Here is a 25,977-nt window from a genome sequence, read left to right on the forward strand (position 1 = left end):
TCTTGCAAAAGTAAAATATAACAATATAATAGACACACTTCCTGCCTACAGTGAGTTTACAGTCTAGAGGGAGGACTGGCGTTAATAGAAATAAATAAATTACAGGTATGTACATAAGTGCTATGGGACTGGGGGTGGGGGAATAAAGGGCGCAAGTCAGGGAGATGCAGAAGGGAGCTGAAGAAGATGAAAAGAAAGCTTAGTCAGGGAAGGCCTCTTGGAGGAGATGTGCCTTCAGTAAGGTTTTGAAGCAGAGGAGAATAATTGTCTGTCGGATATGAAGAGGGAGGGGATTCCAGGCCAGAGGCAGGATGTGGGCGAGAGGTCGGCTGAGAGATAGTTGAGATCGAGGTACAGTGAGGAGCTAGGTCATAGCAGAAGTGTAACCAGGTGAGGTAGGAAGGGGCAAGGTGATTGTGTGTTTTAAAGCCCAAAGTCACACAGCTAGCAATGGACAGAACCAGGATTAGAACCCAGGTCCTCTGACTCCCAGGTCCATGTTTCAGCGACAAGTACCTGCATATTCTACTGTAGTCCTGCTGTAGATCCAGTGGAATGTGTCACTGCTCTGGGAATTCAAGAGACTTGGGTTCTAGTCTTTGTCCTGCCTGTAGTGGACAACATGGCCTTTGCCTGCTTCCCCGCTTGTTGTGCTCTGTGCCCCATTGGTAACTTAACGGGTGTCAGTGGTGCCACGCAAACCTCCAGCGCTGGAACCGATTCCTTGGTGCTCTCTTCACCTGCTGCTCCCAACTTACCTGTCTGTAACTCTCTCTTGTCTTTCCCATCTCTGATCCCCCTTCCCACTGGTTCCCACCTGGACTTCCTCCCCTTAACACCTGCCAGAACACAGCTCCTCCCATCTTCAAAGGCCAAGAAGCAGCGTGGTCTAATGGATAGCACACAGGAGGCAGAAGGACCTGGGTTCAAATCCTGGCTCTGCCAGTCATCTGCTGTTTGACCTTGGACAGATCAATTCACTTCTCTGTGCCTCAGTTCCCTCACCTGTCAAATGGGGAGTCAATACCTATTAAAGCTGCCTCATGTGGAACATGGACTGTGTCCAAACGGATTAGCTTGTATCCACCCCATCTTCAAAGGCCTAGAAGCAGTGTGATCTAGTGGAAAGAACACGGGCCTTGAAGTCAGAGGACCTGGGTTCTGGTCCCAGCTCTGCCACTAGTCTGCTGCGTGACATTGGGCAAGTCACTTAACTTCTCCGTGCCTCAATTACCTCATATGTAAAGTGAGGATTCAAGCTGTGAGCCTCAGGTGGGGCATGGACCGTGTCCAACCAGATTAGCTTGTATCTACTCCAGCATTTAGTACACAGCAAGTACATAGTGAGCGCTTAATGAATGCCATAAATAAAAAAGCCTCCTAAAACCCCACCTCCTTCCAGAAGCTTTCCCCGGATTAACTCCCCATCTCTCAAACCCCAGTCAACCTATCAGCACTTAGGTTCTTATACCTAACCTCAGCATTTATGTACATAACACCTACCCACTCAATTATCTGTTCAGCTACTCCATCCTGACATTCTGTTAAATCCTTGTTCTTGCTCCGGTAATCTGTAAGTGATTTCTGCCTCCACAATCCGATTGTGAGTTCCTTAAGGGCAGGGACCAGCTCTTTAGGCCCTGTGGTGCTCTCCCAAGCATCTGGGACAGGGTTCTGCACACAGTTGGTGCTCGATAAATAGGGAGGAGAAAAGGGATTGAGTTGAAGATGAGGTCTGTCAAATCATAGCTCTACCCATCTTCAAAGGCCTAGAAGCAGTGTAGCCTAGTAGAAAGAACCAGTGCCTGGGACTCAGAGGACCTGATTTCTAATCCTGGCTCTGTCACTTGTCTACTGTGTGACCTTGGGCAACTCACTTCACTTCTCTGTGCCTCAGTTACCTCATCTGTAAAATAAGAATTAAAGCTGTGAGCAAGATTTTAAGCAGGATGGTGGAGGGCCCGCACCTTTTTTTTCTTTTATGATATATGTTAAGCGTTTACTCTGTTCCAGGCACTGTTCTAAACCCTGGGATAGATACGAGGTAATCAGGTTGAACACAGTTGGACCTAGAGGGCTTACAGGAGTTCTTTGGGGCTCCCAGGTTTGGTCTTTGGCATGGAGATCCTTTCTTCTCCTTCCCAAGGAGGAAATTTGACTGTCAATAAAGAGTAAGTCTCAACAACTCACAATGGCCCCTGACACGGCCACTATTAACTAGTTTGTTTTGGAAATACAGTAGTTTGCCCCCTTCCCTTTTTTTTCCTGCCAAAGGGAATCTTTTAAGGTCTTTCTGTTGGTGATAGATGGCTTTGGCTTACAGATTCAAAGCAGGGCTATGAAAAACAAAGGGGCACAAAGCCCTCCACCACAGGGGAGCTCCGGGGGTTCCCCCCCCACCCCCACCCCCGGTGATGCATGTCCTTTTTTTTCATCGTATTTGTTTAGCGCTTACTATGTGGCAGGCACTGTTCTAAGCGCTAGGGTACACACAAGCTAATTAGGTTGGACACCGTCCATGTCCCACAAGGGGCTCACAGTCCTATTCTCCATTTTCCAGATGAGGTAATTGAGGAACAGAGAAGTTAAGTGACTTGCCCAAGGTCACACAGCGGACAAGTGGTGGAGCCGAGATTAGGACTCTTGCTCTCTTTAGGATGTGGGTTCTCTCTTGGTCCCTCACTTGTGGGGTGCTGCCTGGTTATAAGCCCTGGGTGGGCTTGTTCTGATTGTAAACCCGCACTTGGAGACAGCCTGCACATCCTTCACTGAGTCTTGAGGTTGTCACTGTAACCTATTTTAACGTCATCTCTCCCTGTAAACTGTAAACTCCTTGTGGGCAGGGATCCGTCTACCAACACTATTGTATTGTACTTTGCCAAGTGCTTAGCACAGTGCTCGGCACACAGTGTGTACTCAGTAAATACCATCGATTGATTGTCTAGAGGTCACAAAATTTCCCTCCTATCAATCAATGGCATGTATTGAGCGCTAACTATGTGCAGAGCACTGTACTAAGTCTTGGGAGAGAACAATATAACATAATTAGCAAACACGTTCGCTGCCTATAACAAGCTTACAGTCTGGAGGGGGAGGCAGACGTTAATGTAAATAAATGAGTAATTTATAATATATAACTAGAAAACTTGTACATAGTGTGTACGTTGGATTTACCACCTGAGTCTTTAGGCAGATGGTTGAGTTCTGGACCTTTCTAGGATTTTCAGGTGAAATCCCTGACAGGAGAAGGACAATTCTAAGCAGGTTGATTTTAAAATAAAGGAGCAGGGGAGAACTTTCTTCTTCTGATTCCCTTAGTCTGTGAGCTCTGTGTGGAACAGGGACCGTGTCTGATCTAATTATAATGTATATACCCCAGTTCTCACAGTGCTGGGACTGTGTAAGCCCTAAACAAATACCATGATGATTATTATCGTTGTTGGCTTTCTCTGAAGGTGGGATTGTTGGCAAAGGCAGAAAGCTCGGCTCCTTTCTGAGGGGGATTTGGGAGTTTGAAGGTCCTTGCCAGAGCCCCTCTGATTTCCAGGGGCTTCCCTGACACCTCTGGAAATAGATACGCATGAGGCCACAGCACTGCAAAGGTCCTGGGCCAGGGGAGCAGGAAGGGTTTGTACAACCTAGGGTTTCGAACTCCAGCTGAATCATCCAAGTCAGAACTGGGAGAGATGGACGAAACTGTGGGTGGTTGTCTGCCGCTTCCGATGGAGGATAGAATCCTCCAGAGTTCCATCTCATCCAGCCCTGTTCGACTCGAGCGAAGGGGCTTCTACCACTCCTCGGAAGAGATTACAGCTCCATCCTCTGTAATATTGTACTCTCCCAAGCGTTTAGCACACTGCTCTGCACATAGAAAGTTCTCAATAAATCTGATTGGTTGATAGAGAGCCCAGAGATGTTGTTTTCTTCAATCTCACCTCCCAACCACTCATATTTATTGAGCGTTTACCATGGGCAGAGCAGTACAGTATAGCAGAGTTGGTAGACACATTCCCTGCCCACAACGAGGTTACAGTCTAGAGGGGAACAAGTACCCTCTCTGCCTATTTCCTCTCACTTCTTTTTCCCCACTGGGATGAAAACTACTTCTGGGTCGACCATCCAGGGGGACATAGACAGATCTGATTCGCTCCTGGTCTTCATCCAGGGTGGCCCGGTGAGGCCAACGTTCCTCGGCCCCCTCTTGCAGAGACAGCTTCCTCACTGGCTTTTGCAAGGTGGCACTGTGGGAGGGCCAGTTGATTCCCACCGTGATCGCTGATGATTAAGAAATGGAACAATAAGGAAAATAGTGAATTTCCAGGCAAGCAGAAAATGGAGGAGTCCACCAGGTTCCCACACCCAGATTTGTTTTTATTGGCGTCCTGTTCCCCCGGCTCAGGAAAGGCAGATGTTGGAATCCTGGGCTCGGCCTGTCTCAGCTGAAGTCATGGAGGGGTGATGGAAATCTGCTGGGAGTTTTAACCAGATCTGCAGGGATTTCCCTCACTAGGCTGCCAGGCTGTGATCCAAGAGCAGCAAGATTCCTGTGCTTCTTCCCCTCTGCTCCATCTCGTCCTATAGACGCTGGAGAAAACAGGAAAGACATGCTTACACCTTCTAGGATGGCTCTAGAATGGTGTGTATCCCTTTCTAGGATGGAACTAGAATGGTGTGTATCCCTGACCACGGGGGACACCTGTTGAGTCTGTGGAGAGTGACTTTAACGATTTGAATCAAAATGGTTATGGTTAATGATTAAGCCTCTGACAGCACCCCATTTGGGAGATGTTCCAGGGGCCTGGGGCAGGGGTTTCCACCCACCCCCTCTCCCTGCTGTTTTCAGGCTATGCCGCTGCAGGTTCATCTGCAGGGCATTGAGCTTTGCCTCCTCCTGGTCCCAGAAGAGAAGAAGAGTTTCCAAGAAATCACGAATGAGTTCCAAATTCCAGGAATAGTTCCATCTTTGCATTTTGAAAAAAATCGCAAAAATGAAGCCAGGGGAAAAAAAAATTCCCAAATGGTTCAAGATATCAATATTGGCAACTGAGGAAACAAACTCAGCTGAAGAGTTTGAGCCCCTTACAGGGCAGCTACGGCAGCAGAGGGTGGAGAAGGGCAGCACACTCTGAGGCAACCCTTTGCTAGTGGGCTTGTTAGGGACATAAAACAGTCAACTCGTACTTCCCAAGCACTTAGTACAGTGCTCTGCAAACAGTAAGCACTCAATAAATACGATTGAATGAATGAATGAACAGTCCTGAAAGACCAGGGGCCTGGGAGTCGGAGGACCTAGATTCTAATCCTGCCTCTGCCACCTACTGCTGTGTGTTCTTGGGCAAGCCTATTAACTTCTCTGTACCTCAGCTTTCTCATCTGCCAATGGGGTTTAAAAACTTGTACTCCTTCTCACAGACTCTGAGTCCCATGTGGGATGGCAACAGGGTCTAACCTGATTTTCTAGTTTCGACCCCAGCACTTACTTACGACAGTGTTTGGCACATGCTAAGTGTTTAACAAATAATACAATCCTTCTTATTGTTGTTATTGCAATTAAAGGCGGAGAGGGCACTTTCTGGCTCCTCTGAAGCCCAAGGCAGAAACGGCAGAGGAGGAGGATTCTATACTGGAGTGAGGTTGGGGGTTATTCTGTAAAGAGACCAAGTTGGAAATCACTGGCCCAATGCCAGCTGCTGGGCCCACCTGCTTAGGGGCAGGGAAAATCCTCGTGCTTTAACAACCTAGACAGTAAGCTCGTTGTGGGCAAGGGAATGTGTCTCTTTATTCTTATTCCGTCCTCTCCCAAGCACTTAGGACAGTGCTTTGCACACAGTAAGTGCTCAATAAATACGATTGAATGAACCTGAAAGTCGAGCTTGGGTCGGGGGTCAGCCCAGGCATCCTTTGGATTTTTCGTTTATGATGTTTTAAAGAAGGAAAGCTGGATAAATGTTGGGGGCGAGGGGGTGGAGGTGGGTATGCAGCCTCCCCCCCCCCCAAAAAAAATCGCCCCCGATTGCTCCTGGCCTAAGAGCACCTATTTGCATGGGGTGGGGGGTGGAGTGTCAGGAATTGTCCAGCCCCAAGAGCAGGGTGTGTGCCCCGGAGAACTGTCTCCTGCTGACGCTGGGGACATTCAGCTCATCCCTGTGAACGTTTCGGGATGTTGGCATCAAACTTTTCCCAGTCCAAGAGGCTGGGTTTGGCTGGACGCTTCGCTCCGCCTGGCTCCCTCTCGACAACACCCTCTCCATCCTCACCTGCTCCCTCCCTCCCCGCCTTCACTCCACACTCTTTTTCCTGCCCAAATGGGCAAAGAATGATTTTGCCCCCCGGATTCCGGTCCTTCCTTCTGACCTCTCTTCTCTCCTCTCGTCTCCTTCCCCGGCCTCTCCTCCTCCTCCTCCTCCTCCTCCTCCTCCTCCTCCTCCTCCTCCCGTCCCGGGGACGCCCCCTCCCCTTCCCCACCGAGGCCAGACCCCCGGCGAGGGCCATCTGCGGCCGGGCAGCCCCGCTCCACGAGCCCCGGGGGCCGGCCGGGAGAACAGTACATGGCACATAGTAAGCGCTTCAAAAGTGCCACCATTATTATTATTATCTCTTACAGCCCAGGACCGGCCGGGGCGGGGGCTCGACCAGAGAAGCCGCGTGGTTTAGTGGAAAGTGCAGGGCTTGGGAGTCAGAAGTTGTGGGTTCTAATCCCGGCTCCGTCATTTGTCTGCTGTGCGACCTTGGGTAAGTCCCTTGACTTCTCTGTGCCTCAGTTCCCTCATCTGTAAAATGGGGATGAAGACTGTGAGCCCCTCGTGGGACAACCTGATTACCTGGTACCTACCCCAGCGCTTAGAATAGTGCTTGGCACATAGTAAGTGCTTACCAATTATTATTATCTCCCTCCTCATCCTCCTCCTGGCTCCCCCCACCCCCGCTCCCGTGACTCTGGAACGAAGCTCTCGCCCCTCCTGGCTCGCTCAGAGCCTCCGGTAATAGGAGGCGCCCATTCGCCCCTCTAAGAATAATAATTATAGTATTTGCTAAGCACTTACTATGTGCCAAGCACTGTACTAAGCGCTAGAGTGGATTCAAGCAAATCGGGTTGGAAATAGTCCCTGTCCCACATAGGGCTCACAGTCTTAATCCCCATTTTACAGATGAGGTCACTGAAGCCCAGAGAAGTGATGTGATTTGCCCAAGGCCACAGAGCAGACGAGTGGTGGAGTCGGGATTAGAACCCATGACCTTCTGACTCCCAGGCCTGTGCTTTATTCACCGTGCCATGCTGCTTCTCTAGCCTGTAATCTCGCTGTGAGCAGGGAAGGTGTCTGTTTATTGTTGTATTATACTGTCCCAAGTGCATAGGACAGTGCTCTGTAAACAGTAGGCGCTCAATGAATACGATTGAACGAATGCTTGAGGAGAGGACGGGTGGAGTGGAGGAGAGTGACACTCAGGCTCTCTTCAATAGGATGTGTTTTTATTGTTATTATTATTATTATTATTATTGTTAGTCATATTTATTGAGCGCTTACTGTGTGCAAAGCACTATATTAAGCGCTTCGGACAGTACAATGTACCATCAAACATATTCCCTGCCCACAACGAGCTCACAGTCTAGAGGGGGAGACAGACATTAATATAAATAATAATAATATAGCATCTGTTAAGCACTTACTATGTGCCAGGCACTGTTCTAAGCCCTGGGGTGGACGCATAGATTAATAAATAAAATAAATAAATAAATTACAAATATATACATATGTCCCGTGGGGAAGGGAGAGAGGATGAATGAAGGAGCAAGTATGAGAAGCGCAGAAAGGAGTGGGAGGAGAGGAAGGCTCAGTCAGGGAAGGCTTCCTGGAGGAGATGTGCCTTCAATAAGGCTTTGAAGTGAGGGGAGAGCAATTATCTCTGTGTGTGTGTTTGCGTGTACGTCCACACCCCGGTAAAGACAGTTAGTGGCCATCTCCACGTATAAGCACTTTTGCCTAAGTTCGTCTAAGGGCTTGTCCCCGTCTGTGCCCTTGTCGCTGTGCCTCGTTCTCGCCTGTCCCACCGTGGATGCCTGGCCCACGTCCTACCTCTGGCCTGGAATGCCCTCCCTCCTCACATCCACCAAACTAGCTCTCTTCCCCCCCTTCAAAGTCCTACTGTGTGTGACGCACTGTATTAAGCGCTTGAGAGAGCTCACCTCCTCTAGGAGACCTTCCCAGATTAACCTCCCCTTTTCCTCTGCTCCCCCATCCTCCCCATCGCCCCGACTCGCTCCCTTTACTCTCCCCACCCCACTTGTGTATAGATGTGCATATTTATCATTCTATTTATTTATGTTAATGATGCGTTTCCATCTAAAATTCTATTTATTTCTATTGATGCTATTGAAGCCTGTTTACTTCATCATCATCATCATCAATCGTATTTATTGAGCGCTTACTATGTGCAGAGCACTGTATTAAGCGCTTGGGAAGTACAAATTGGCAACATATAGAGACAGTCCCTACCCAACAGTGGGCTCACAGTCTAAAACGGGGAGACAGAGAACAAAACCAAACATACTAACAAAATAAAATAAATAGAATAGATATGTACAAGTAAAATAAATAAATAAATAAATAGAGTAATAAATATGTACAAACATATATACATATATACAAGTGCTGTGGGGAAGGGAAGGAGGTAAGATGGGAGGGATGGAGAGGGGGACGAGGGGGAGAGGAAGGAAGGGGCTCAGGCTGGGAAGGCCTCCTGGAGGAGGTGAGCTCTCAGCAGGGCCTTGAAGGGAGGAAGAGAGCTAGCTTGGCGGATGGGCAGAGGGAGGGCATTCCAGGCCCGGGGGATGACGGGGGCCGGGGGTCCATGGCGGGACAGGCGAGAACGAGGTACGGTGAGGAGATTAGCGGCGGAGGAGCGGAGGGTGCGGGCTGTCTGTCTCCCCCCTTCTAGACTGTGAGCCCGTTATGGGGCAGGGATTGTCTCTATCATCTGTTGCTGAATTCTTCTTCCCAAGCGCTTAGTACAGTGTTCTGCCCACAGTAAGCACTCAATAAATCCACTTGAATGAATGAGGACCCACGCGGCAAGGGAAGGAGCTTTGGACGAGGGGATTTCAGGGCCCATCAGAGCCCTTTCTTCTCACTTAGCAGTCAGCCCGGAGGAGGGGGGCCTGTTGTGGTGAGCCCTCTCAAACCATCCCCAACCACCCTCGACCCAGAGCCAAGGGAAACACAATTTCTGGCCCTCAGGACTCCAGGCTGAAAGGGAATCCACTCACCCGGTGGCGCGGGCGAGCAGGGAAGGACTGCTAACTGAAAGGGTTTGTAAATTCTGGGAGTCCCCACTAGGCCGGATCCCTGAGGGAACGGGGACCCCTTTCCTCTGCCCCGACTGGGCCGGCCGCCCACCCGGCCCTACCCCTACTGGGGATGGAGGTGTGAGGTTTGAATTCTCCACCCTCGTTTAGGGGACGGAACGTTTGCGGAAAGTGGGAGTGCGAGGTTCCCCCGAGAGCGCTGGACCAGGGGGTCTGCAGATAGCCAGGGACAGTATGTGTGTGGGGGAGGACTTGAGGAATTGAGGGAGGGGGTGATCAGTGGGCAGAGTGAGACAGAAGGGGGCAGTTTTTTCAAGGGTGGATGGAATTATTATTATTATTTTTTTTTGGGGGGGGGGGTGTTGCACGATTGCCTCATCTGTAAAATGGGAATCGAGGCTGTGAGCCCCATGTGGGACAGGGACTGTTTCCAATCCGATTTTCTGGTACCCACTCTGGCAGTTAGTACAGTGCCTGGCACGCAGTAAACACTTAAGAGATACCGTGAGCATGTTTTAGCCGGAAGAGCCCGGGTTTGGGAGTTAGAGGACGTAGGTTCTGATCCCTGTCCCGCCGCTTGTCTGCTGTGTAACCAGGCCACTTCACTTCTGTGTGCCTCAGTTCCCTCATCTGTAAAATGGGGATTAAGACTGTGAGCCCCACTTGGGACAACCTGATTACTTGCATTCATTCAATCACTCATTCAATCGTATTTATTGAGTGTTAACTGTGTGCAGAGCTTTATACTGAGCGCTTGGAAAATACAATTCAGCAATAGAGACGATCCCTACGCACACCGGGATTTGTATCTACCCCAGCACTTAGAACAGTGCTTGTCACATAGTAAGCGCTTAGCAGATAACCACGACGATGATGATTCATTCATTCGTTCAGTCGTATTTACTGAGCCCTTACTGTGGACAGCGCACTGTCCTAAACTCTTGGAAAGTACAATTCAGCAATAAAGACAATGCCTGACCACACCGGGCTTTGTATCGACCCCAGCGCTTAGAACAGTGCTTGGCACATAGTAAACGCTCAATAAATGCGATTGAATGAATACAATCGTATTTATTGAGCAGTTACTGTGGGCAGCGCACCGTCCTGAGCGTTTGGAAAGTACAATTCAGCAATAAAGAGAGACAATCCCTGCCCACACCGGGCTTTGTATCGACCCCAGCGCTTAGAAGAGCGCTTGGCACATAGTAAGCGCTCAATAAATGCGATTGAATGAATGCAATCATATTTATCGAGCGCTTACCGTGTGCCGAGCACTGTCCTGAGAGTCTGGAAAGTACACTCCAATCCCGGCTCTGCCGCTTGTCAGCTGTGTGACTTTGGGCGAGTCACTTCACTTCTCTGTGCTTCAGTTATCTCATCTGTAAAATGGGGATGAAGACTGTGAGCCCCACGTGGGACAACCTGATCATCTTGTCACTACCCCGGCACTTAGAACAGTGCTTGGCACAAATTAAGCGCTTGACAAATACCATCGTTATTATAAAGGACGCGGAGTAGTTATGGATCAGGATTGTGTTTGCGGTGGCGTTCGGGTACGTATTTACTATTCTATTTATTTTGTCAATGATGTGCATCTAGCTTTACTTGTATTTATTCTGATGACTTGACACCTGTCCACATGTTTTGTTATGTTGTGTGTCTCCCCCCTCTAGACTGTGCGCCCGTTGTTGGGTAGGGACCGTCTCTATATGTCGCCAACTTGTACTTCCCAAGCGCTTAGTCCGGTGCTCTGCATTCATTCATTCAATCATATTTATTGAGCGCTTACTGTGTGCAGAGCACTGTACTAAGCGCTTGGGAAGCACAAGTTGGCAACATATAGAGACGGTCCCTACTCAACAGTGGGCTCACAGTCTAGAAGGGGGAGACAGAGAACAAAACAAAACATATTAACAGAATAAAATAAATAGAATAAATATGTACAAGTAAAGTAAATCAATAGAGTAATAAATACGTACAAACATATATACATATATACAGGTGCTGTGGGGAAGGGAAGGAGGTAAGGCGGGGGTGATGGAGAGGGGGAGGAGGGGGAGAGGAAGGAGGGGGCTCAGTCTGGGAAGGCTGAAATGAGGGAACTGAGGCACAGAAAAGTGAAATCACTTTCCCAAGGTCACAGAGCAGACAAGTGACAGAGCCAGGATTAGCTCTTCTCTCCTTCTCCAGCCCACCCCGCACTCTCCGCTCCTCTGCCGCTAATCTCCTCACCGTTAGGCCTCGTTCTCGCCTGTCCCGCCATCGACCCCCCGGCCCACGTCCTCCCCGGGCCTGGAATGCCCTCCCTTTGCCCATCCGCCAAGCTAGCTCTCTTCCTCCCTTCAAGGCCCTACTCACCTCCTCCAGGAGGCCTTCCCAGACTGAGCCCCTTCCTTCCTCTCCCCCTCACCCCCCTCTCCATCCCCCTCATCTTACCTCCTTCCCTTCCCCACAGCACCTGTATATATGTATATATGTTTGTACATATTTATTACTCTATTTATTTATTTATTTTACTTGTACCTATCTAATCTATTTATTTTATTTTGTTAGTATGTTTGGTTTTGTTCTCTGTCTCCCCCTTTTAGACTGTGAGCCCACTGTTGGGTAGGGACCGTCTCTACATGTTGCCAACTTGTACTTCCCAAGCGCTTAGTACAGTGCTCTGCACACAGTAAGTGCTCGATAAATGCGATTGATGATTATGATCCCCCTCATCTTACCTCCTTCCCCTCCCCACAGCACCTGTAGGTATGTATATATGTTTGTACATATTTATTACTCTGTTGATTTATTTATTTTACTTGTACATATCTAATCTATTTATTTTATTTTGTTAGTATGTTTGGTTTTGTTCTCCGTCTCCCCCTTTTAGACTGTGAGCCCACTGTTGGGTAGGGACCGTCTCTACATGTTGCCAGCTTGTACTTCCCAAGCGCTTAGTACAGTGTTCTGCACACAGTAAGCGCTCAATAAATACGATTGATTGATTGATTGGGGACTGTCTCTATATGTTGCCAACTTGTACTTCCCAAGCGCTTAGTACAGTGCTCTGCGCTACAGTAAGCGCTCAATAAATACGATCAATCAATCAATCGTATTTATTGAGCGCTTACTGTGTGCAGAGCACTGGACTAAGCGCTTGGGAAGTACAAGTTGGCAACATATAGAGACAGTCCCTACCCAACAGTGGGCTCGCAGTCTAGAAGGCTCACAGTCTAGAATACGATTGATTGATCGATTGGTCCAACCGACTCTCAGGCCCGTGCTCTATTCTCTCCCCCTCTTCCTCCCTTCAAGGCCCTGCTGAGAGCTCACCTCCTCCAGGAGGCCTTCCCAGCCTGAGCCCCTTCCTTCCTCTCCCCCTCGTCCCCCTCTCCATCCCCCCCATCTTACCTCCTTCCCTTCCCCGCAGCACCTGTATATACGTATATATGTTTGTTCATATTTATTACTCGATTTATTTATTTTATTTGTACATATCTATTCTATTTGTTTTGTCAGTATGTTTGGTTTTGTTCTCTGTCTCCCCCTTTTAGACTGTGAGCCCACTGTTGGGTAGGGACCGTCTCTATATGTTGCCAATTTGTACTTCCCAAGCGCTTAGTCCAGCGCTCTGCACATAATAAGCGCTCAATCAATACGATTGATGACGACTACACCACGCCGCTCAATCGATACGATTGAATGAATGAATGAATGAACGCCGGCTGCGGGGGTCCGGGGTCCGGGTTTTGCGTGCGGCCGGGGCCGCGTTTCCAGGCGCGTCCATCGCGGGGCGCTGTTGCCTCTCCGTGCGCGCGTGAGGGCGCCCGAGCGGAGCCGAGCCCGAGCCGAGCCCGATCGGAGCCCGAGCCCGAGCCCGATCGGAGCCCGAGCGGAGCCGAGCCCGATCGGAGCCGAGCGAGCCCGAGCGGCGCGGGGCTCCCCACGGGATCAGAGCGCTCCCCCGCCGGGACTCCACTCCTCACATCCTCCTGCTGGGACTCGGCTACGTTTCCAGCCAAGCCCGGCTTTATTATGTGTCTCCGCACTGCAGCCCCAGCAGCCAGATCAGGCGGAGGAAAGCCAGCCGGGACAAAGAAGACAGGCCCGGGGAGGCTGGCGGACGGCCCGGGGACGCCGGGGTCCCCGACGCCGGCCCCGGTGAAGCCCAGCGCGCCGTGGAGGCGGAGGCGGAGGAGGAGGCGAAGCAGGAGGAGGAGGAGGAGGAGGAGGAGGTGGAGGCGGCCCGTCCGTCCGTCCGTCCGGACCCCCCCCCCCACCCCCCAGCCCATGGAGGCCGGGCTGGGGGCCCGAGGGAACCGGCAGCGCGGCGCTCGGGCCGCGGGAGGCGGAGGGCGGCCGCCGGCCCGGCCCAAGGGCGCGATGACCGGCCGAGGGGCCTGACCCGTCCCGGACCCCAGCCGGGGCTCCCGCTTCTTCTTTCCCGGGGGGCCGGAGGGGCAGAAAAGGGAGGCGGGCAGGGGGAGGGGGCCGCCCCGGGACACTCCGGGAAGGACCGTCCACACCTCACGCCCCCCCCTCCCACCCACTCCACCAGCCGAGAGAGTTGAAGGAACAACCACAACATCACCGTCGGCCCCCCCTGCTCCCTCCTAATCAGTGTGTGTGTGTGTGTGCGCCTCTGGCTTTTTAGGGGGAGAAACCGGCCCGTTATTATTTTTGCTTGGTGGCGGCTGTGAGTGTGTGTGTGAGTGAGAGAGAGAGAGAGGACCCCCCTCCGGTCCTGCCCGCTCCCTCCGGCCCCTTCCCTCTCTCCCCTCCCCCTCGTCGCCGTCCTCCTCCTCCTCCTCCTCCCCCTCCCCTCCTCCGCCCCCAGCCCCCGTCCCCTCTCCAGATGGGGTTATTGTGAGAGTCCGGACCGGGCTGCGCCGTCGGACGCCCTGCAAACTTTGCACAAAAATAACCCCGGGGGCGGAGGAGGAGGAGGAGGAGGAGGAAGAGAAGGAGGAGGAGGAGGAGGGTCGGGGTTGGTACTGGTGGTAGTAGTGGGGGGGGGGGGAGAGGGGGCCGCAGAGGCCGGCGGGGGGGGGAGAGAGGAGGGGGCGGATTTTTTTTTTTTGCATAACGCGGCTTTGGCCGAGTGTCCTCGGGACTCCGGGACCGCCGAGCCCGGGGCTGCCGCATTGCAACAGGCAACCCCCCCCCCCCAACGCGCCCCCTCCCCACCTCCTCTCGCTCCCCCGGCCTCTCTCTCCCCCCCGATAATAATCCAAACCATCATCCCCAGCATCCCTGATCGGGAGGCTCCGAAGTGGGGCTTGTCGGGCTCATCGATCCGCTCCCGCGGCCCGCGAACCGGCTGCAAAAAAAAAAAGATAATAAAGAAAGAAAGAAAAGAAAAAGGAGAAAGTTTCAGAGCGTGAGGAGGAGGAGGAGGAGGAGAGGGGAGAAAGGGAAGAGAGCGGGGGAAGTCGTCGTCGGCGGCGGCGGCGGCGGCGGGCGCAGGACCGGCGGAGCTCCGGACATGTCCAGACGCAAGCAAGCCAAGCCGCGCTCGGTAAAAGGTGAGAGACAGACACCGGGCCCGGAGCCCCCCGGAGCCCCCCGAGCCCCCGGAGCCCCCCGATCCCCCGGACCCCGGGCCCCGTCGGCCGGGGCGCGCACACCCACCGGCACCAGGACGAGGAGGAGCGAGGGGGAGGGAGAGGAGGGGGAGCAGGGGGAGGACGGGAGGAGGGGGAGGAGGATGGGAGAGGAGGGAGGAGGAGGAGGAGGAGGAGGGAGCGGCGCCTAGGACACCCCCTTCCCCCTCCCTCCCTCCTGCCCAGGGCCGAGGGGAGAGCCGCCCCCCTTCCCCCCACCCCCCTCCCACCCCCGCCGGCTCCGGGGACCCCCAAGCGGGCCAGCCCTGGGGGCTGCGGGGGGCCGGGCCGGTCCGTCCCTCCCTCCGGGGGGCCCCGCCGTCCGTCCGTCCGTCCGTCCGTCGGTCGGTCGTTCGTTCGTTCGGCTCCGGGCCGCCGGCCGGTCCAACGAGGGGCCGGCCGAGGCTTGGCGGGGATTACCAGCCGCCGCCGCCGCCGGGGTCCCGGGCTGCCGGGCCGGGGGGGCGTCTGCCGGGGGACACCGGGGGGGGGGGGAGGAGGCAGCTGCCTTGGCTCCCCCGCCCCCCCCCGCCCCCGGGCCCGGGCCGGCCTGGCTCCGGGCTCCGGGCTCCGTCCCCCGGGCCCGGGGCGGGGGGATCCGGGGCGCGGGACCGGCCCGGCCTCGGGAGGGGCGTCGTGCCGGGGCACGGTCCCCCCACCCCCGCCAACCCGCGGCCCCCCTCCCCTCCCCTCCCCGGGGGCCGCAGGGCCGAGGCCGTTCATTGTCTGCGGCCCCCAACCCCCTCCCCACCTCCCCTCCCCCCGGCTCCGGCCCCGCAGCGGGGGCCCGGGGGCACGGTTAGCTTCCTCCGCACCGAGGGGAGCCCCCCGCTCCCCGCCCCGGCCTTGGCAGCGCCGTCTGGTTTGTCCCGGGGAGCCGGCCTGCTCCGCCCCCAGAGACCCCCCCGGACCCCCGCAGACAAGGGGACCAGTGATCTAGAGAGAGGAGAGAGACGCAGACAGAGAATGAGAGACACAGAATATTTTTTCCAGTCTCTGGCCCGTTCCTGAGCTGGCTCCGGAATAATGCGAGGCCCCCGGGGGAAGGAAGGGGCTTGTGGAGGAGGCGGCTGGAGGCCCGGGGTTGGAGGCCGGAGGCTGGGAGTTGGAGGCTGGAGGATGAAAGCCGGAGGGTGGAAGGTGGAGGCCGGCCTCTTCCACCTGCCCCCCGCATCTGGCGCTCCTCGGGGCCTGGGGACTTTGCCCCACCCCATCCCATCCCCTTTCCCGGGATGGGCGGCTGGAGGCCTGAAAGGCTCTTTTTGCTTCTCCTCCCGGGATCGGGAAATGGGGCGAGGGGGAAGGGGGTACTATTGTTATTCGTTAGGGATCATGGGTGCCCGGGGGAGGGGAGAGGGGAATCCGTCGGTTTCTTTCTTTTTCCTCAGATGCTTGCCTTAGGGGGTGCCCCGAGTTTGGGCGACCGGCCCAGAGGGGGGGTCCCCCAGCTCAATTCTGAACTCTCTTGACACCCATTTTTCCATCCCCGATTGGAGGCTGCGCCCTGAAGTAGTTGACATTCGTATAAAGGGTGCTAAAGCGAATATCAAAAGTGGGGGGGCCCCCACACAAACCCGAACCCAAACCCACCACCGCCCTCCACCTGGGGAGAAAGCTCTCCCTTTTAAGGTTGGGTCTTCCAAGAACCCGATGGACACCACATGTCATCGCTAGGCGCTCAGTTTCAAAACAAAAGTAACAAGACCCTCCTCTAAACCCTTCCTCCAAGTTTTTGAAAACATTTGCTCTTTAAGAGGGAAGTTCTCTTCTTGCCAGGGCAACCTGATGGCAAAACGAGTTTGAAACGCTCAGTGATGGATGAGAGTCCAGGGTTTCTCTGTAGGGTTTAGGATTTTAAAGGTTAAGATTGAAAGGGTGTGTGGGAGGGAGAGAGGGAGAGAGAGAGAAAGAGAGAGAGAGAAAAATGGGGAGGAGTGGTAGAAGGGAGGGATCCTGTCTTCGAATCGAACCAGTCTGTGGCTTGGAGGAGTATTTAACTTCATCTCTGTTTTACAATTTCAATGTGCAAGACAGCTTCAGGCAACCTAGCAGAAAGACATAGCATTCGAGTCACTGACGGTTTGGAAACAGCATTTCATTTCAATTATGAAGAGATCCATTCCAGGTTAAAGCGATCCTAAAAAGCGGATGATCCAAGGTGGGGAAACAGAACTCCCCTGATGGAACGACAAAACACAACCTTCCCGCCTCTCCCCATTTAGTGGAAGGGAACTCCTTCAAAACAAAAAGTGACACAGTTCTGCAAGCAAGTGTGTGTGTGTGTGTGTGTGTGTGTGTGTGTGTGTGTGTGTGGTGTGTGTGTATAGAAAAGATTGGTGTGCTCTAGTAAATGGTGAAGCGTTGTAAACGTTTTTCCTAGAAGGTTCATTCATTCATTCATTCATTCAATCGTATTTATTGAGTGCTTACTGAGTGCAGAGCCTATAGTAAGTGCTTGGAAAGTACAGTACGGCAGTAGAGACAATCCCTGCCCACAATCGGCTCACAGTCTAGAAGGGGAGGAGACAGACATCAAAACAAGTAAACGGGCATGAATAGCATCAATATAAATAAATGGAATTGTAGATATATATATATATATACACATCATTAATAAAATAAATAGCATTATAAATATGTACAGATATACGCAAGTGCTGTGGGGCCCGGGGGGTGGGGTAGAGCAGAGGGAGCTCGTGGGGGCCGGATGGGGAGGGGAGGGGGAGCAGAGGATAAAAGGGGAGCTTAGTCCGGGAAGGCCTGGTTCTTTGCAGTCTTTTTCAGTGTAAGGCAGAGCAGAAAGGATGGGGTATGGGGGTGGTACATTAGACTCTTTGGTATCCTGCGCCAGGAATTCCAAGTTAAGGTAATTGATAGGAAAATGGCATCAGGGTTAAAACCATGACTACTAAAGGCTAATGAATGAGCTGTAAATATTAACTCCCTGGTTTGTTTCGGTTGCCCTGTCAAAGACCCCGGTGCCTCTAACGCGATACCTCTTTCACTTAGCAAAGGGGAACAAGGTACTTTGTCTTGATTCAGAAAACTGACTGATGGTACGTAGGGTGGAGCAGTTAACTCTCTCGTCGAGATGAGTTTGAGGAAAGAGGGATCGGATTCTCCTGATGTCGATGATAAGTTCCTGGTTCGTGGGTTCTCTTTTTTATTTTTATTTTTTCCTCCCGGGAAATGAGAATAAAAACTGTGTACGGTTAGTGTGTATGGACACCCTCCAAGACGTTTAAAACAGTAGGGTCTTCACCGTTAAAGATGCTTGAAAGGAAGGGGCTGCTTAAGGAAAAACAGTGTGTTTTAGTTTCACTGCTGTGAGTTGTCAGTGCTAACAGTGAGGTATTGTAACTCCCTAACCTCCAGCCCAATCTGTGGTCAAAGTCGCTTTTCAGTAATTGATCTCTGAAACGTGCGACGCAAGATGAAGGAAAGACAGAAATATGATTCTTTTTCATAGATGTTCTGAAAGTGTTATTTGAAAGCAAAAGGAGGATAGCTCTGAAAAATCAAACAGGCCTCAGACGGGGCCTTTCTTACCCAGTGGCACTCTCCCACCTTTCTGGCGAAATCACCGGGGCTCCTCCAGTTGGCTTTTCCAAAGGGCAACTATCCGGAAGGGTCAGAGCCCCCGCCCTTTTCAAAAGCTCATTTAATATGGAGATTTTTGAAAAACCTGACACTGTGCTAAAACAAAGTAAAAAAAAAAAAAAAACAACAACCAACAAAACAAAACTCCATTCACTTGTTGTCTGTGGTTTCATTTTTCCAAATCACAGTGTAGCAGTTCCCCCCACCCTGCACTAATTTGTGACTTTGATAATTTGGGCCTCAGTCTGAGCCTCCTAGTCATCGCTCTGCGCTGATATTATTTCTTCTGATTGTATCAGGTGGTTTATAATGATTACCCCGGCACTTATCGCTGCCACTCAACATTAAGGAGCTCAGCCTCCCTTCATTCAGGATTCCTGTGCCGCGGATTCCACCACAGCCCATTCATTTAGAGGGAAATTGGAATCATTTTCCAGCCTCGGCTTAGACCTGCCCAACAGTTCGAAAGATGTGTTTTCCAATGGCAGCGTCAACTTGCAGTTAATTACATTTCCGAGTATTAATTAGGGTGTACGTTGTGTTCAGCGACTACTGAAGGAAGGGCATGGGCTAGATCCTTAACTGGGAGCCAGGAGCACGTGGGTCATCCAGATCCCAGCATTTTCCTCTTCCTTTGTCTTTCACTCCTCCAAGTCTTTCGCTTTTAAAAAGTCCAGCTTATAAATTTGGTGATCTAGGGAGCCGGGAACGCTGTAGGTTGCCACGGTACATGTTTCCATGGAAATAATTGAGATGTAATAAATAAAGGCACTCAGAGGTTACAGGTTTCCCGATTCAACCGAGACCAAAAACAAGTGTAAATCGTCAGGATTTGTTTGACTAAACGTGGGCGATCTTGTGTGAGAGGGGGAAAAAAGAAAAGAAAAAACAAAAAACAAAAACCCACAAATTCGGAAGCTTTGTATCTAGATCTGAAAGGGAACTACAGCACAGCCTTAAGGACTCTTTACTTCCCAATTCAATCGCTGATTCCCTTCTTCTGAATGACTTGTAGCATTCTTTCAAGCATCCTTTGTGTCTGGTAATTGCTGTTTAGATTCTTACACCTGTTTCCTTGCAAAAAACTTAATAAGCAATAAAATGAGATGACTCTGCCTCTGGCAGCAGAATTCTTTTAAACCTTAAACATAAGGTGAGCTGCATATTAATACTGGAAGGTGTAAAATACTTGTGGCATTATAGGAGTCATAAAGTAATTCAGCAGAAGCATCCGAGGTTGGCAACGACTTCAATTCATGGAACTGCCGCGGAGTGAATGAGTACATATTTTACAAGGGAGAAGGGAAAAAAAAAAGCACAAAATTGGAGCATAGGATCTTAAGCACAGACCTGGCCCGATGTAGCTGCATGTTTCATAATACTAGGTATCTGGTTCACTTCTAACAGAAAGTTGCAATAATTGCTATATCAGTAGCCAACCATTTAGGCGGGTAGCTGTGGAATTCTTTCCCTGATGTAGGATTTAACAGTCTTGCAATTAGATGCATTGATTTCTTTTAACTGTTCATTTGAATGTGTAAACCAAAGCAATCCAGCACTACTACCGTTTTGATGCTGGGGGCATTCAGTTTGGCTCTTAGAAAGCTGATTTAGAGAGAGCATGTGAATTGGAGGAATTAGGAGTCACTGCTAGCTTCTCTCTCCCCCGCCGAGCCTCTTGGTGTCTATCTATCTGTCTGTCTGTTCCTCGCTCGGTGTTTTTCTGCTCTCCCTTTGCTCCCATGCTATGTAATCAGTTCTGTAGCGTTATGGTGATGTTGATGGTCAGTATTGTATTAACCCGGCTGTCATGAAAAGGCTTCCATTTTTCTGTGGTAAATGTTTGACCACCCACCACCTCTCATTTGGACTAGTCCTTCCTATTTATGTATCACAAACTCTGCCTCTACTTATCCCATTTGGTCCACTGATACCCAGGTCTCTGGATATCAGTGAGTTCTAGAGGTTGGTCCTCTTAGTTCTTACCCCTCTGCAGGTGTTGACAGGTGTCAAGTGAAGGGACCCAACAAGGTTGGGGTCATGGTGACATCCCTAATATTTTATCTGTGAGATGTATAAATGAGTCTGTGTGTGTGTGTGTGTGTGTGCGCGCGCGTGCATGCGCACACGCAGGTGGGTTTGCACGTACATTATATGCACACTTTCAAAATTTGGGGTGGAGAAAAGAGCTCTTATTTAACGTTTTGAAATATCGTTCATCTTCTTTGCCTTAAACTCTGACGATGCCCCCCCCCCCCCCCCCAAAGTATAGTAAACGCTGTAAATATCAACCAGGCAAGTGTAGTTCTCTGATATTGGATGAGGAAAGCTAGGAAGATTTCGTTTCCCGCTGCAAAATTTAGCTCATTTCTTTTGGCCAGGGTTGAAATATAATCGGATATCTTGGAGGATCTGATGAAGTACTGCCTTATGAACTTGGAGTAATTAGAATTTTTAACAACTGTGTGAATTACTGAGCCTCAGACAATAGAAAAGACCTCGGTGGGCGGTTTTGTGCAATTAGCAGGGATGAACCACAGAAATACAGTTTGTAGGTCTACATTACTGTTGGCATGAGGTTCTAAACATCAGCAATACTTTGGTGGCAGGATTTGACAATTCTGCAAATTGCTGTCAGTTTGAAAGGGGATCTTGTACACAAACCCGCACTCCTCAGTAATCAAGCTGTTTCGCCCCAAAATGCACTAATTAAGTCTAGATCCCTTATCCTCCTTGAAGTTTCGGTTGAGCTGTCATGGATTTTTGCCTTCTGTAGGGGGTGGGGTAATGGGGACCCGGAGAAATGCTGAGAGAAACTTTTGATTCTTATTTAACTGCCTCATTTGTGTCAATCAGCAGTATAAGACCCGGCTCCACTCCTCTGCAGCACAAAGTAAATAAAAATACTTTTCCCTTTTTCTGAGCTCCAATTAGCTGATTGCTCTGAATGGTGCCCCCCTTTAAAGGAATGCTGTTTTACCTATCTGCTCCCACAAAGGTTTGATTTTTAATGTCTTGTGAAAAGGAATCTCTTTGTCTTGATTGATGTCAGGAATAAAAGCATGATGGTAATATCCTTTTGAAAGCTATTGTATTGTCAGCTCTGGCTGACAGCAGGAGGCCCTCCTAGTGCTATAGATTAGCGCTGTGAAAACACTGACATTTTCTTTGTTATATTGCTGTTGTTCTGCTTGCAAAGTCAATTATACAATGTTGGAGCTCAGTATCCGAGTTGACTCTGGAAGTAATAATGTCTTTCCTACTTGTCTTAAAAATATCACTCTCTCTGTTCTTTTAAATCCCGCTACTTTTCCCCTTCCCCCACCCCCACCCCCACCCCTCCCCCTGCCACCTTAGTTCAGAGAAAAATGTACAAGTCCTGGAGAACACACTAGACAAACGTAATTCTCCAAACAGAAGAGGTCTTCGGTAGGTGCGCCTAATTCTGCTGTTCATTCACATTTCAGTTGATTCTTATTGATACAGTGACCCCAGCAGCCAAAGCACACAAAAATCCCATCAAATGAGATTACACTGTTGATGTGCTCTTATCAAATGTTTTGTCCTTGGGATTTGGCATCAGTATGGATGGAGACTTGTCCCAATCCTTCCTCTGATGAATCCAGAATGCTTCGACATCACACAAGTCTCCCAAGATTTGGGTTTTGGGGGCTTGAAGAGCATTTTGATGCCCAACTTGACAGAGAGGTTTAATCTGGGACCTTTTGGTCTGGTTTGTCCAACCACCTTCCCGGGGCGGGACACCTCTGGGTTATAACTTGGGTACTCGGTTGCAACTCTGTGGATGCAAGGTTGTTAACTGTGGTTCAAGTGTAATTAGACCTAGTGGAGTTAAGTGTGGGATGCAAAATCACAAATCTTAGGGTGGAGGAATAGTAGAAGTAGTCGTTGATCTGAAGAGAGGAGGAGGTAGAGCCATTGGGTGCCTAAGAAGATGAAAATCTGAATTCTTCTGTTATTTGTTTTAATCCTGATCACCTTCAGGAGGGATTGACGCAGGAAAGAGACAGCTTGCTGGGAAACCTTATTTTTTTCTCTGAAAGGACTTGTGTGAATAGGCAGGACTGATCAAGGGATCGCCTCTCTCCCTCCTCCAAATGACAAGCATCCATCAGCAAACTCTGGTTGGGAGATGCTAATTGTTGGCTCTCTAAGTTATTATTATAAGCCACTAGACACGATCCTCTATTCACCCACAATTTGTCAGGACTAATTTTGTTTTTCTCCAATAATTGAAAATTAATGTCTTGAAGTGAAAGCAGATGTTCATGACATCTTCTGAATTGGGATATAAAATGGGGCTTTATAGATGTGTTCACTAATTTAACACCAATTTTCCTATCAGAGATCACTGAAGCTCTGGGTTTGAGGAAGGGAAAAGATGGAGGTTTGAGCTAGCCAAACAGGGAGCAGCCAAGAAATGACTAAGACAGGCAGTCTTATTTATTCAGTGCTTACTGTGTGCATGGCACTGAACTAAGCACTCGGGAGAGTTCAGTATAACAGTGTAGCGGACACATTCCCTGCTCATAAGTCCTGGGGACAAGAAAGGACTGAACCTCCGTCTTCCAGGAAGGGAATCCTCTGGAGGTATCTCTGCTAGTCCTTGAAAGAGAAGGGAAAGTTTGTCCTCTAGACCTAGAGTCTGACTCTTAACAGAGATAGTAGCATTTATTAAGTGCTTACTGTGTGCTCAAATGATAATGATACAGTGCTGAGGTCACTAAAACAATAATAATAATGATAATCGTGGTATTTGCTAAGCACTTACTGTGTGTCAGGCCCTGTACTGAACCTGGGGTAGATACAAGCAAATTGGGTTGGACACAGTCCCTGTCCCATGTGGGGTTTCCATTTTGCAGATGAGGTAACTGAGGCACAGAGGAGTGAAGTGACTTGCACAAGGTCACACAGCAGACAAGAGGCAGAGCCAGGATTAGAACCCATGACCTTCTGATTCCCAGGCCTGTGCTCTATCCACTACGCCAAGCTGCTCATTGGATCAGACCCAGCGCTAGGGCTTCACAATTCAAGAGGTAGGGAGAGGATTTACAGATGAAGAACATGAGGCCCAAGACCTGAAGTGACTTGACCAAGATCAAACAGCAGGCCAGCGGCAGAGCTGAAATTAGAACCTGGCTGTCCCGTTCTGTTTGTTCCTTGATTCAGTCATATTTATTGAGACACAGTGCTTTGTCTGGACAGATAATAATAATAATATTAATAATAATGGTATTTGTTAAGTGCTTACTATGTGCAAAGCACTGTTCTAAGCACTGGGAGGATACAAGGTGATCAGGTTGTCCCACATCTGGTCTCTTTTAGAAATTCTGCTTTCATTCTGCTGTTAATCCATCGGTGATATTTATTGAGTGCTTAGTGTGTGCAGAGTACTGTACTGAGAGCTTCAGAGTGTAAAATATGATAGAGTTGGCATCATCGAGGAACTTAAAGTGTAGTGGGGGAGACAGGCATTAAAATAAATGACAGATCGGGGAAACTGCCAGCAGAGTGTCGGGGTATGGACATACATTCTGGGCCCGCTGGAGGACTGGGGGGCTGTTCCAGGTCAGTCTGAGTCCTGGGAACCAGGAAGCCATGTGGCCCATTGGACGGAACATGGGTCTGGGAATCAGAAGGACCTGGATTCTAATTCTGGCTCTGCCACTTGTCTGCTGTGTGACCTTGGACAAGTCACTTCACTTCTCAGGGCCGCAGTTAACTCATCTGTAAAATGGGGATGGAGACGGTGAGCCCCACATAGGACAGGAACAGTGTCCAACTTGATTAGCTTGTACCTACCTCAGTGAGTAATACAATGCCTGGCATATAATAAGTATTTAACAGACACTGTTAAAAAACAAACAAAAATGAAACCAGGGAGCAGAAGTTGGGGGCTGGAACCCGGTGGTGTCAATGACAGTAAATCCCCAGGACAAGCTAGGAGGAATTCTTGAAGAGTCCTCCCAGATTGCTCTGCCCACAGTTCTGCCCTCTGGGAGCTGTCCACTTCAGGGCTTAATGCTCAGAGTTTTATGGATTCTATGGAAACTCACTCCAAGAACTTTGAGCCCAAAATGAACCCAGAGACTTGATCCTGATCAAGAGGGTTTTTTTTCTTTAATTTTTTTTGTTTTTTATGGTACTTGTTAGGTGCTTAGTGTGTGCCAAGTCCTATACTTAGCGTTAGGGTAGATACAAAATAGTTGGGTTGAGCACAGTCCCTTTCCCGAATGAGGCTCACTGTCTAAATAGAAGGGAGTAGGATTTAATCCCCAATTTAGAGAGGAGGAAACAGAAGTTAAATGATTTGCCTAAGGTCACCCAGCAGACAAGTGGTGGAGTGGTGATTAGAACCCTGGACCTCTGATTCCCAGGACAATGCTCTTTCCAGCAGGCAACACTGCCTTTTTTATGTTCCTTGTCAGGTTCTGGCTACATCGAGTGCTGGCGGGTGCTATTGGAAATGTATCTCCCCTTGCAGCTGAAATGCAATAAATAGGTGTGTGCAACAAAATCCTTGGTTAGAGATCCTTGCTGCTTTTGCAACACTGGATTGATTAGAGTCAGGAATGGCTGGGCTCTTGGTTTTCTGTGAGGAGAAAGAAAAGCAATTTTTATTTCTCCTGCCAGAGATTAGGTGCATTTGCTGATGCTGATTGTGAAGCACGGCCCATATATTTTTCTATTTTCTATTTTCTATTTCTGTTTTCTTTCCCCCCGTCCCTCTCTGTGATACCCAGCCAACTTTTTTTTTAGCTTTTTCTGTAATTGAAATTTGCCCTTTTGTTACCTGAGCATGAATTATTTTTTGCAGTGTTGTCATTACCAGCCCTGCTGTGAGGTTTATCTCTTCTGTTGATCCTAATTAAATAAAACATACTGCTCACCCCAACTCCTGTTGCATTGGATTACCTGCCTAAAGGCTAATAGATGGTCACTGTGGTTATTTCTGGGGAAGCCGATGGCTGGTGGCCTTCCTTTGGGCCTCCCTTCTCTCAGGTTGGGGGCGACTGGAGTAGATGCGTCGGGAAAGGAATGTCCCTTTCTGAACCTGGTCAACTCTTGTGCTTCTGAGGAAGAAAAACTAATAAGCGTGCCTGCACAAACGAGCAGGTGTGAGCCTGTGCACACACATAGGTGTATACAGGTGTGTGTGTGTGTGTGCGCGCATGCGTGTGTGCATGCATGTGTGTGTGTGTGTGTGTGTTTGTGTGTGTGCAGAGAGAAAACACAACTCTCTTCCTTAAAGAAACCACCGGGCTTGTGTGGTGACTTCTGGGGAAGGGAGGGATTAACTCAGATGGGCCAAGAAGTACACTCATTACTTAGTAATACTCCTCCTCCTCCTCCTTCTGCTCCTCCTCCTCCTCATACTACTACTAATAATTGTGGTATTTGTTAAGTGCTTACTATAAGCTAGGCACTGTATTAAGCACAAGCAAAGTACTGGGGTCGATACAA

At 50.1% G+C, this 25,977-nt stretch overlaps 1 protein-coding gene across 2 annotated transcripts in view; it reads left to right on the forward strand.

Moving 5' to 3' along the window:
- The first annotated feature begins 14,760 nt into the window (after positions 1-14,760).
- Positions 14,761-25,977, forward strand: part of ZNF423 (zinc finger protein 423) — a 370,693-nt gene continuing 359,476 nt past the window's right edge. The window contains exon 1 of one of the 2 annotated variants that reach the window (XR_005453022.1): positions 14,761-14,814. Coding sequence is in view for 1 of the 2 variants with exons in the window: in XM_038754397.1 (XP_038610325.1) it covers positions 14,775-14,814 (40 nt within the window). In the remaining variant the exon portion in view is untranslated. The remainder of the gene's footprint in view (positions 14,815-25,977) is intronic. The other variant, XM_038754397.1, reaches the window with a different exon arrangement.

Source organism: Tachyglossus aculeatus, chromosome 11 (genome assembly GCF_015852505.1).
Source record: "Tachyglossus aculeatus isolate mTacAcu1 chromosome 11, mTacAcu1.pri, whole genome shotgun sequence".
NCBI lineage: Eukaryota > Metazoa > Chordata > Mammalia > Monotremata > Tachyglossidae > Tachyglossus > Tachyglossus aculeatus.